The sequence below is a fragment of the Dermochelys coriacea genome, chromosome 24 (assembly GCF_009764565.3).
Source record: "Dermochelys coriacea isolate rDerCor1 chromosome 24, rDerCor1.pri.v4, whole genome shotgun sequence".
Classification (NCBI taxonomy): domain Eukaryota; kingdom Metazoa; phylum Chordata; order Testudines; family Dermochelyidae; genus Dermochelys; species Dermochelys coriacea.
Window position 1 is genome coordinate 1,545,558 of NC_050091.1, and position 12,537 is coordinate 1,558,094.

At 61.6% G+C, this 12,537-nt stretch overlaps 1 protein-coding gene across 3 annotated transcripts in view; it reads right to left on the reverse strand.

Moving 5' to 3' along the window:
- The window catches only part of INTS3 (integrator complex subunit 3), a 69,461-nt gene that overhangs the window by 1,547 nt on the left and 55,377 nt on the right, over nucleotides 1–12,537 (reverse strand). For 2 of the 3 annotated variants that reach the window (XM_038382563.2, XM_038382564.2), the window contains 6 exons: nucleotides 10,383–10,496; nucleotides 9,997–10,045; nucleotides 5,633–5,800; nucleotides 1,613–1,713; nucleotides 894–966; nucleotides 190–346 (listed from right to left, as the gene is read on the reverse strand). In XM_038382563.2, coding sequence (XP_038238491.1) covers nucleotides 190–346; nucleotides 894–966; nucleotides 1,613–1,713; nucleotides 5,633–5,800; nucleotides 9,997–10,045; nucleotides 10,383–10,496 — 662 coding nt within the window. Of the gene's footprint in view, nucleotides 1–189; nucleotides 347–893; nucleotides 967–1,612; nucleotides 1,714–5,632; nucleotides 5,801–8,787; nucleotides 8,837–9,996; nucleotides 10,046–10,382; nucleotides 10,497–12,537 lie in introns of those variants that run through there. The other variant, XM_043501823.1, reaches the window with a different exon arrangement.

Below are 12,537 nucleotides of genomic sequence, written 5' to 3' on the forward strand. Positions count from 1 at the left end.
GTACAGGGGGGCAGGAGCCCCCTATCCAGGGGAAAGCACAGGAACCCCACTGAGTGTGCTGCAGCCCTGCCCCGGAGCCCAGTGGGGCGAGGGGCTCCTGGACGTGCCCAGCTGCCCCCTGCTCCACGGCCGGGACCCTGCATGGTGCCGTGCCCCAGCTCTCTGGAGGGCCCCCGGGGCAGCACTCACCGAGGCACTGCTGGAGGCAGATTCCTCCTCGTTGTTGGCTGGTTGGGCGGTGCTCTTCCGGCTGCGGGGGCTGGACAGCGCGGCCTTCCGGCGGCTCTTTGGGGGCTTGCCGGAGGAGTCTTCGTACTCCTCTGCCAGGGAGAAGAGGTCGCTGAACCTGGACCGAGAGCAAGAAGGGCGGGGTCAGGCTCTGGGCACCCCCAGCCCCACCCCAGAGCTCGAAGGAGCAATTCAGGTCCCCTTAGCTGCACTAGCTCTACAGCTCTGCTTCCTCCTGACCTGTCACTCACCCGGGCTGCCCCAGCTCTCTGGACACCCCGTGTCACCCCCACCTGCCCCGGGTGAGAGGCTGCATGAAGCCAGTGCGTAGCCCTGGACTCTAGGGACAGTGCAAGGCCCTGGGTCCTGAGGCTGGGAGAACACAAGGGGAACCAGCTAGCAAGGCCAGGGCCCAGCCCATGTCTCTGGGCCAAGAAGCTCGGGGACTCTCCCTGCCCCCCATCTCCAGGCCCAGGCCCCATAGCAACACACTGGGCACACGCAGGCTGGTTCCTGCCTGGCTGCAGGAGGGGGCCTGAGCTGGAACGCACAGCTTGGGTTTATTGCTGAAGCTTGCGACTGGGTGCACTCCCAGCACACCCCACTGAGCCACCCTGCTTGGCACCCGGGGGCAGCGAGCGGGTCGGTGACGTGGCTGCACTCACTTCATCTTGTGGGCTTCATCGCAGCTGGCCTGGACGTGCTGCAGTGCCTGCAGGATCGGCGTTTGGCTGAAAACTGGCAGGCAAGGAGAGGAAAGGCCAGTCAGAGCCCTACCCTACCGGCCCCACTGCTGGCCAGTGGCATGGAGCAAGCCCTTCTGCCTGGCTGAATCTGGAGGGATGTCCCTCCAGCATCGACTGATGGCAGGGTCCCCCCCAGCCAGGCTCCGTCCCATCTCTGTACCTCGGCTCCCCACGTATACAGTGCTGGGTAACTACGTGGAGGAGGAAGGGGCCAAGCCCCACGGCACAGAATCCCAGCCCAGCGGGTGAAGGAATAGCTCTTGTCCCTGGAGGCAGCACCATACGCCAGAGCCTGGATGTCCCTCCCAGTTTCTGCTGACCCGAGCCAGGCTGGGGCCAGCGATTCCTTGGGGGGGGAGAAGGGGAGGGCAGTGCCCCTCCAGCCATGATGCTAAGAAAGGAAACGCCGCAGCATCGCTGCCCATTACCCTGCAGTGGCTCAGGGCACCAGCAATGTGTCTGTACGGCACAGAGCACCACAGGGTCCCAGACCCTGACGGCTTCACCCCATCCCAGGCACTCAGGAGCTACCATGCTGCCAACCTATCACCTGCCCCCTATCTCCCAGCTCCGCCCGCCGGTGGCCAAGCAATCCCTCCCGCCGGGCGCGGAGAAGAGCCCTGGCCCGGCCCACATACAGTTCTGTTTGGTGTTGGTCAGGTTGAGCCGGAGGTTGTCCAGGTGCTCCAGGATCTGCTCTAGCGTCAGCTGGGCCAGTTTGCTACTTGAGCTGCGCAAGCTGAGGACAGGGCAAGGGAGGCAGAGTTAGTCCCTGGGGGGCCCCAGAGCCACCCACTGTCCCAGAGCACTCAGGGTGCCATGGGGATCCCCCCTCTGCCCGGCACTTGTAGCTAGGGTCCCTCCCTCACCAGGGCAGGCCATGTCAGAGCAAGGCCCTGCCCCACCCTCTTGGGGGACACCAGGCTGCTCCCTGCTCGCTCAGATACCAGGGCATTGCAGAAGCCCCAAGGCGCGGGCGGGCAGAGGGGGCAAGAAGGCAGGCTCAGCACCTGGCATGAGACCGAGCCCAGGGCTTGGCCCGTGAAGTTGGGGCACCTGGAGGCTCTTCTGATCCCCAGAGGCTGCTCGATGCCAGGGCACTGCACCCCAGCAACCATGGAACTAATCCTGCCCCGGGGCTCAGTCTCGACCCGTCCTGGCACTGCAGCAGGGCCCTGGGGTCCCGGGCCGAACCTCCCCGGCAGCACCCCTGTGCTCAGAGCCAGGCTGCGGGGGACACGGTGTCCATTGCAGTGCCAGCACGCTGGCATCACAGCCACAGGGGGCAGCTGGCTGGCGAGCTCGCTAGCTGGGATTAGAACAGCCAACTTATTGGGCCTGGAAAAAATAATGAAAAGAGCCCTGGTGATCACCTATCAAACGCTGCTAATTAACGAGGGGAAATGGAACTGAATGGATGGAGCTGGAGATTTCCACAGGAACCGCTCCTCAGGCAAGGGGGGGAAATGGAGCGGGGGCCATACAGCGCCTAGCCCAGCAGGTCCCTGAGCGGGCAGCCTGGAGCCCCTGTGATACAGACACTGATCAAGGCATGACAAGGGGAGAGAGCTGTGAAACTGGGAGCTTGTCTCTCTCCCCACAAGCACCACGCTCCGGCCATGCGGCCAGACTCCCCGAGCAGCGCTGCCCGGCACCAGCCCAGGGACTGTGCCCGCACTGCAGGGAGCGGGTCCAGAGACTCAGAGCTGCGCCCCGCGGTAGTGCCTCTTCAGGACACTAGATGTCCCTTCTGCGCCCGCAGAGCCTGGGAGGACAGTGGAGGGCACTGTTCTCTCCCAATAGAGACACCCCCAAACCACCTCATCAGGAGCTGGCTGGGGGGGGGGGGTGTCCACTCTGGGGAGCAGGACTGGACAAGGGGCTGTTTGCCCCTTTCCCTGGCCCAGGCACGGTATTTCCAGCTGATCCAGTGGCTGTATGGGGGCTTTCTGCGAGCTCTCAGGCCTGCTCTCGGCACTCGTGGTGTCAGAGGGGCCGAGGACTGAATGGGACCCATCTCCCCTCGAGTGAGTCCCTCCAGAACCAGAGTGGAGTGGCTGGGGCGGGGCAGGGCTGGGCCCCCTGGAGGTACTGCCTGCAGCCTTTCTCCAGTGCTGGCGCTTGGGGGATGGGAATCTCAAGAGCTCTTTGCCCAGGATAGAAAACGGAGCTTTTGCCGGGCATCTCCAAACTGTGCCCCTGCCCAAATGGGAAAGGCCAGGCTGGGCCCAGACCCCATGCCCAGCTCAGTGGGGCTGCAGGACACGGCAGTGACAAGTGTCAATTACACACGCATGCACCACCGCCCTGGGCTTCTGCCGCCCTGGGAGAGATGGTGCAGGAGAGGAAACACCAGCACCTGCCCCCCAACTCCGCAGTCAGACGAGACTCCCAGCCAGCCAGTAAAACGGAAGGTTTATTAGACGAAAGGAACATGGTCTAAACCAGAGCTTGTAGGTGCAGAGAACAGGACCCCTCAGCTGGGTCCATTTGGGGGGCAGTGAGCCAGACAACCACGTCTGCACTTCACTCCTCATCCCCAGCCAGCCCCAAACTGAAACTCTCTCCAGCCCCCCCCCTCCTCTGGGCTTTGTCCCTTTCCCGGGCCAGGAGGGCACCAGATTCCTTTGTTCTCCAACCTTTAGCTCTCACTTTGCAGGGGGGAAGGGCCCAGGCCACCAGCTGCCAGGGAACAGGGTGTCGGCCATTCTCTGTGTCCAGACCCCTGCACACACCTGCCCTCTAGGGCTCTGCAAGGATCACACCCCCTTATCCCACCACCTAGATACTTAACTGCCTAGGGGAAACTGAGGCACCCCCACACTATTCAGAGGAAACATTAAGAACAGTCCCGCTTCGTCACAAACGCTCTCCCCCAAACGAGACGGGCAATGAGTTCTGGATAAAAAGGCCCTGCAGGCTGACGGCAGAGGGAGCGAGATCAAAGCGCAGCTTCTCTGCCCACTGCAAAGCGGAGCGGCTCTTTCTGGGCATCGGCTGCGCATCGGCTCAGCTGGGTGGAGGCACGACATGTGGTGGCCACGGGACAAGACTTGGAGAGCAGCAGCTGTGCCCACGCTGGCTTCAGGACACTGACTGCACAGGGCCTGGTACCTCTAGTCTAATCCCTCACCATGGCAGCGGCGCCAGCAATCTTGCTGCCCACCAAAGGGGTCTCGCTAGGACTGTGGTGGGCCAGGCCTGCCCAGGCTACAGATACAGGTGGGGAGCCGCACAGGCTGCTCACCCAGCGCTGAATGAGGGAGGGAGGGAGGGAGAGCTCCGGATGTGGGGCTGGGTCACACGAGAGTGAAGCAGGCTCTGCGTGGGCTCTGGTGCTGCAGCCTGCTCCCCCTACACGGGCACAGAGCCGCACCTGGAGGGGGGTGTTCTGTGACAGAGGAATCCAGCGAGAACCAAGGGGGTCGTTCTGCCCCAGAAGAGAACCCCCGAGCAGCTGCAGGGAAGGACAGCAGTAGGAGGCTGGTCGGTACCTCACAGCCCCACCTGCCTGGAGGCGCTGGGATGCTCCTGAGCACGCCAGCCAATTGTTTGCTGTAAATACCTGCCTGGATTTTAGTTATTAGTTACCATGGGCAGGCTGCGCTCTGCCTCGCCTGGAGGCAGCTGGGTATGTACGCGGGGAAGGTGGAGGCAGGTTCTGGGGCCCTGGCAAGCCGGAAGGGTTTGGGGAGGGGATTCCCACGGCTTGCCTTTGCTCTTGGACAACGACGACGTGGCCGGCTGAGCACTGAGCTCCTGGTCTGAGCCCTGTCCTGGTCACCGCTCTGCAGCCACCCCGCCTCAGCTCCACCCAGGGAGACGCAGCTCAGACTCTCCTGGAAGGCAGGGCAGAGGCTCGGCCCCACTGGGTCCACACAAGCCGCTTCCTGAGCTGGGGCTGCAGGGGGCATTGGCGCTGCCTGCGCTGGGCCTTTGCTCCCCCAGCCGGCCCAGGCCTTGCTCCCTCCACTGCAGCTGGCTCAGGGACGTAGCCGCATCTCGCTGAATATCAGACATGCTCGAGGGCTCTTGTGCTTGTGAAGCATGTCCTGACCCACGTCACCCTGCACTCCTGCTCTCCTGTGGAGCCAGCACCGGCAAAGCCAACCCAGCCTGGCTTGAAGGGCGGGTGGAGAGGTGCCATCCCTGCAGTGACCCTTGCTAACGGCAGCTCAGACACTGCCCCTGGCTGCAGGGCAGGCTGGAGGAGAGGGATTTCCTAGAAGGGCGTGCTGGGGCGCCGAGATGAAGGGCAGAGCAAGTCTGGGAGAAGGGAAACCCTGCAGCCCACGGAGTTGGGTCCCTCCATACCAGTGGATGTCCATGCCCGCCAGGAGCTGTCCTGCGGCTGACGGGAGCGATGCCCCACGGGCGCTGCAAGCTGCCAACAGGAGCTGAACGCAGAATGCAGCCCTCCCAGCCGGTGCCATGTCTGTAGAAGCCACAAGCACAGCATGTGCCGAGCCAGCGCAAGCTGGGGGCCTCTCTCCTGTTCTTAGCTGGTGGCATTTCCGGACAGGCCCTTGAAACATGGGGACATGCCCTGCCCATGCCGCTGGGCCAGCCCAAGCTGGGGAACGTCTCCTCACCCAAAACAAGCGCCCATGTCCACCTGGCTAGGCCACAGGCTCCCTGAGGTGAGACCCCCCCCTCACCTCTGGCGTTTTCGTGGCAGGCTGTTGTTCTTGATCAGCAGGGATTTGATGTGCTCAGCCAGCAGGTCATCGTGTTTGATGCACCAGTGCCGCAGGATGCTGGTGGTGAACTGGTCGTCCGGATGGCATGGCCGGCTCAGCACCATCTTCACCATTTCCTCGCTGGGCCTGCCGCGGGAAGGAAAAGGAAAAGGGGGGGTGAAGGAAAAGCCTCGGCACATCAAATCCCACCCCCGCCACCCTGAGACTCGGCAGGTGGCCGGCACCCCTTGCACATCAATGGAGCACTAGCCCCGACCATGGCTAGTTCCCTAGGACTCAGCAGAAACCACGGCGTGGCCCTCTGGCTCTGAGGTCCCAGAGCTTGCAGGGGATGGGGGGCTTCGCTGCTGTCCTAGTCCAGAGCTCCCCAGCTCAGCTCTGGCTCCAGGACCTCCAGCGGGGCAAGGCCCAGGTGCATTAGATGCAAAGCTGTGAGGCAGGGAGTTCAAGCAGCCCTTTTCCCTGAGATACGGAAGAGACCGGCCCCCATGGAGCAGCCTGGCACCGCCCCAGAATCCCTGTGCCAGCGCCAGACGCCTGCGTCAGCCTCGCTGCAACACGCTCTCCCACTGTCACGCCTGTGCAGTCTGGACTGCTGGGCTGGGCTAGGCTAGTACAAGGCAGAGCCGAGGTTAGATTAGCCAGCTCCAAACGCGGTATTAATGAATAGGAATGAAGTGCTCTTTGCTCAGCGATGGGAGGTGAGCAGAGCAAGAAGAGGCCGCACGGAGCCCCAGAGATGAGTGTCCAGGCAGGGCTACTACTGCACCAAGGGGAGGAAGACAGGCGGCTCTCCGGCTTTGAGAGGTGCCCGGTGACGAACGGCTCAGCACTGGCACGGGAGGCTCAGGAGAACGTCAGCACTGCTGGTGCCTCGGGCGCTTCTTTTCTGGAGCAAAGGGGAGCATCTGGCTGCTGGTGGGGTGGCTTTGGAGCAGGCAGCCACTCAGTCACTAAGAATCCTAGGGCTCTTTGGTAAGAGTCCTGGCAAATTTCAACTCTTGGTAATGACCTCACAGCTGCCTCCTTCCTCCCCGGAGGTGGCTGCCTTGCAGTGGTGGTGCATGAAGCCTGCACGGTGTTTGGGGGACAAGACGTGCTAGAGGGGATGGTGCTGTTCTGTTTTGCTCAGTGGACGTCTCCCGCCCAGTGAAACCCGTCTGGGCACCTACTGGGTCGGAGTCCCACAGCTTGCCAGGGTACTGACCCTCCCCTAGCTAGACGGCATACTTCCATGCCCAAAAGCCCCGGGGGACAGGCACAGTTAAACATGGTGCCTGGCAGAGACATCAGGGAGCTTCTGCCACCACTTGTCATTTCCGGAGAGCCATTCTGATCCGGCACGCTGGCACAGCACCCTGGCTGAGAACAGTGCCTACCTGCCCGCTCCCGGCCAGGCTGGGAAGTAAGCGATATTGCCTTTCACAGGATGGTATTCATTCAGCCTCCCAACTCCCGGCAGGGAGGAAATTACCACTACCCCCATTTTACAGATGGGCAAACGGAGGTGTGGGGCAAAGTGACTGTCTAGGGTCACACCACGGATCAACCCTGAGTCAGGACTTGACTATGCCCCCTGCCCAGTGCCAGACGTGCTTCCCCTGCAGGCTCAGTGCCAGCTGTGCCATGCCTTGTCCTCAGCCCTCCAGAAGAGACGCTGGGGCAGGATGAACCTTACCAGGCAGTGTCTGGTGCCAAATAGGTGCCAGCCCCAGCGTGACAGGAAGGGAGGAGACTGGTCCTGTCTGGTGGAGGCCACGATGCTGACAAAGCCAAGCTTCCGACCTTTGCTGGATGCCCCAGCCCAGCCTCAGCAGGCCCAGCAGCAGGTGCTGACAGCATGGCAGGAACCCCTAACCCCCAGCCCCACTCTGTGGGCACAGGGCAGGTAACCTTGGTGCCTCTTCCCTTTGGAGAGCGCCTCTCCCCAGTCCTGCCTGAGTCTCCCTGACCTGCCAAGCTGCCGCAGAACTGAAGGGCAGGGACTGGGCAGCTTGGCTGGCACGACGGTCGGGTTAGCCCCACGTGCTCCACAGCCCCAAGGTTAAGGGTGCCCGGCAGCAAGGATCACCAGTACTAACCAAGAGCCCCAAGGAGCGGCCAGTGGCTTTCGCACCGCCCGTCCAGGTCCTCCGGTGTTAACGCTGTGCCAATTGCACAGGAAATCGAAAGCAGTCTTGGGGGGAGGGGGAAAGCGTCCCTTGAGAAGCGGGCAAGAGGAATGCGGCCAGTGATAATGCTTCCCCAGGGCTGGGCAGAATCACATTGCCCATTACCGATGAGCAAGGGGGAGGGGACAGCCCAGAGACAGAGCCTCCACCTCCTGTGGCATCCCGGGCCCAAGGCGGCGGTGGCCCCTGAGGCGGGGGTGTTGGCGGAGCGCTGGAAGGGTGTGCATGGCACATGACGTCTGGTTTTAATTCCCCTTCCTGAGCTACTGTATCTGAGCAGGGGCTTATTGAAGGTGGGAGGCGCTCCAAGCTCCCCTTAATTGCATGGCTGTTTGCCTTCCCACGCAGAGGAGACTGGGGAAAAGCGTCAGATCAAATCCCCAACAAGAGAGAGCTGGGGGTGGACACCCCAAGGGACCTTTCAGGAGAGTGGCCCCGCAGCTTGGTCTGGGATCAGTCTCCAAGGGGAAGCCGCATCGCCCTGCCGATGCCCGTCAATCCCAGCCTGCAGCACCCCTGCTATTCCAGCTCCAGCAATACACAGAGCTCTCCTGAGAAACGCTGCCCCAGCTGGGAGCCTCTCTGGAGAGGTCCATGCACATCAGCCACGTGGGTGGGGCTGTGATGAGAAGGGCCAGTGGTGGGTGGGGCCGGACCACCCACCCCAGCTGCGCCATAGCTCCAGCTTTGAGGGCACAAGACAACCCCTCTCCCCCTTGGCGCTAGCCAGGATACTGGGACACAGCACTTTAGCCCAAAGTCAACTAAGCTGAACTCCCCAGTAGCCAGCAACCTCCCACGCCCCAGGCAGACAGGCTGGCCCCAGGAAGCCTCCCTCTTGCTAATCCTTCCTGCCTGGGGTCTCAAGCATTCACAAACTGAAGCTGTTTGGTGCTTAGAGGGGTCAGAGCCTGGGAGCCAGGACTCCAGGGTTCAAGTTACAGCTATGCTGCTGACTCAACCCTGGCAAAATCTCCGCCCCTCTCTGGGCCTCAGTTTCCCCTCTGCAAATGGGAAGGATATCCACTTCAGAGGTGCTGCGAAGGATAACGGGCTTGGAGACTGGGGGCTGCCAGGGAAGAGCCAGGGGGTTTTCTGTAATCCGCAGGCAGAGATCAGACTGACTGTGTGGGTCTGAGCAGCCAAAGACAGGGGGGCGGAGAGGGGAATTCAGGGAGGGACAGGGTCTGTCCTCCCACCTCCCGCCCTAGACACTGCAGCACATAGTATGCAACCTCACTCACTGCCCAGGAGGACCAGGACATGCCTGCAGCCCTTGCTTGGACCCTGCCTGGCCTTGCAAAGCCTGTGACTGGCACTTTGAACACTTGAAGAGCAGGATTCTTCAGGACCACCTTAAAGATGTGAGAAGGCGGCAGCTCCTACGCTGATCCAATCTGGATTGAATAGAGCCAAGCCGCAGGGGAGCAATCACTTCCTTGGAGTGCAGGGAGTGGAGCCCCCGTGTGCTGGAGAAATTAAATGTTCCATCTGTCGCCATCGTTCCTCACGCTCTGATTAATGAATGAGGAGCGGTGCAGCTTCCTCAACAGCGCTCCCCGGAGTGGGTACTGCCTGTTACTCCAGCACAGCTCGGGGACCCACAGCCCGGGGGGGCAACTGTGTGCCAATGCACCGGGGCAGGGGAGGCTGGGGATAAGAGTGCCCCGGGGAGTGCCTCCTCCCCAGAACCCTCCAGCGCATCTTCCAAGGGCCATTCCGATGCGAAAGGAAACAGGTGTGCTCACTGCGATTCCCTGCCCTTATGGCTGCTGCTGCCACCTGGCATCGACCCAGCCAGGAATTCCCAGAGCAGAACGGGCAGGACTCAATGCATGTGGTCCCAGCAACCAGCCTGATGAGCCCTACACACAGGCCCTGATCCTGCAGCAAACTGCATGTGGGCAGGGCCCCCGGTGTCCCCCAGCACCCCCGCCTGCTGCACCCAGGGCCACGTAACGCCTGTCCCTGCCCAGCATTAGCCAAGAGAGGCCACTCTACTCTGGCCTGCTCTCCTTTGAGAACCCCTGCCCTCTGCAGTTCAAGGGCCCAGCGAAGTACCCCAGAGAGCCCAGTTCAAGGGCCCAGCAAAATACACCCCCCCACATATGGCACAGCACGCTCATACCATCCCCCACATTGCATACATACTTCTCTCGCCTCAGCTGCAGCAACAAACAGGACAATGCCTCTGGGTGCTCTGCAAAGGAAACCAAGGGGGCTTAGTTTGTTCCCAATAGCTGGGACCCACGGTGAATGCTGAGGGGCTCAGAGCCCTTGGCTGCAGGTATCAGGAACGAACGCCCAGTACCTGAGCAGACATGCCCACAGCTCCTGTCGCCCGCCCCCAGGGCCCCTCGTGAGGTCTGCCCATGCAGCCTGTGGCAGGGCCACGGGGCTGCACGCTTCCTCTCCCTGAAGACTTGCACACACTGCTGAGCAGGGGAACAGGCTGGATGGACCCAGCTGGGATCAGACCCCGGGATCGTATTGTGTCTCTGACACATGCAGGGTGTAGGCTGCCCGTGCCGGCTCACCTTTGTACTTGAGGTGCTGTAGGATGGGGATGATGGTCTCCAGGGGAATGTTGTGTGCCAGGAAGAGCTGCCAGGTGCAGTACTGTTCAAACGTCTCCCAGTCCAGGCTCTGAACTAGAGGGGGAAGCAGAGCACTCGTCAGGGGGGAGGGCGCTGTCCCTAGGCAGGGAAAACAGCTCCAGCTGGCGGCAGGGGCCTAGGATAAGCGTGAGCTGCAGGGCAGAGATGTGACTGAGGGGGCTGTATGCTGCAGGGAAGTCTCGCAGGGGGAGTGTGGGTGGCCCTTTCCTTGTCTGTCTGTGCCACGACCTGGCAGAGGGATCCAGGATTCCAGCAGCCAAGCGGAGCCTGAGCATTCTGTGCTGGCTTAAACACGGGGTGCCAGCAGGCGGGGTCACTCAAGCAGTTCTGAATGGCTCAAAGCCCCAGGGTCTCAGAGGGAGGGAATGAATGGGGTTCTTTAATCCGGGGGTTTGGAGCATTGCTTGGTGCCAGGGCTGGAGCTAAACAGACCAGAGCGGCGGGAGAGATTCCTCATCAGGCACTTGCTGGGGGAACCTCTTACCCCTTCAATGTCCCAGCCTGGACACTGGGCACTAGGGCTCTGCAGGCACCCCCAGACAGGCGCAAAAGGCCCCCCGTGACAGGGTGCAGGCCGCAGACAAGCCAGGAGATCGTCCCTGTGCTGTGCAATGTTCCAAATGCTAATGATCTGTCCGCTGGCTGCGAGCCAGGTAGGGCGCGTGTGAAACGCAATATTCAGCAGAGTGCAAGAAGGCCCTGCAAGCCAAGTGGTTTGGGTAGATCGCACCGAGCCCAGTCGCTCAGGAGCAAAGCGCTCGCAAGGAGCACGAGAGACAATTACAGGTGACAAAGGGGCTTGGATCCCTCAGGGGTGAGGCTGGGGGAAGGGGCTGGTGATGCCCCTGGTACCAGGGCATCCTGCTCCTGCAATGATGAAGGAGCAGTCTCAGCCTCCCAAGAAATCCTGCACCCAGCCCTGGGGCTGTGGGATGAGACCTGGGCATGGAAGCCACCAGCTGGGCTACAGGCAAAGGCTGGGAACAGACAGTGTCCCAGCCCAGAGAAAGGAGGGTGGGACTGTTGGGCCCAGCATTTCTCTGCCCCCCCGGGGGAATGCCCCGAAGGGAGAGCGATTCCTTGGCCAGGGCCCTTCCAGCTGCTCAGGGGGCTGCAAGGAGCGAATGGGCGTGTGTGGGGGGGGTGAGGTCAGGATCCTGGCAGAGGGTTCAGAGCAGAGCCGCAGAATCCCTAGAATATGTGTCTCAGTCACCGACTCAGCCTCAGCTTAACAGAGCAGGCTTAGGGGCAACTCCCTCAGCGGGGAGCACAACCCTGGGCTCGTCAACCCAGCACACACAGGATGAAAAAGAACCAACGGCTGTATGTTGAATCTAGACAGATTCAGAATCAAACTAAGGTGCAAATTTTTTTACCGGGAGGGTAAATGCCCCCTGGACCCGCCCAGCCAGGCGATTCTGCAGCCCTGGCAATCTGAAATCCAGAGGGGTGGTTTTCTGAAAGCTCTGTTCAGGGCGCCCAGGAGTTAAATCGGGGCAGTCCCCGGGCCTGTGCTATACACACGGGTCAGGCTGGATATGCAGTGTCCCGGCTGGCCTTTCCGAATACCTCTGAGACCCCAGACCCCAGTCGCCTGGCTTCACAGGAGCAGACCCTGATGTGCAGGGTCAGACTACAGGGCCACCTCCGACTGTTCCCACCACCTGTCAGCCTGACAGGGTTTTGATGGCTGTTGTCTGGGGACCCCCCAGAACTAACAGCTGATACCGTATACAATGGAAAGCCTCGGCCAGGCACTTAGAGCTTATAAGCTGCTAACATCATGGGGGGCAGACTACTGCAAACAGGGCTAGTCGGATCCAAGACACTCCGAGCACTGGCCCCGGGTCTGTGAGGGGACAGGCTGAGCCCCCTAGAAACCCCGTGGCTGAGCACACATGTGGAGATGGCAGGACTAGCGGAGGGGTTTTCCTTTCCTCCATTCGCCCTGATGTTCCCTGAAAGGCTCTGGCAGCCTGTCGCAGGGAGGGAGAGAGAGAGAGAGAGAGAGAGAGAGAAAATGAACCATGCTCGCTGATCACAGCCCAGGCCTTTGATGGAGGGTGTGCCGAGC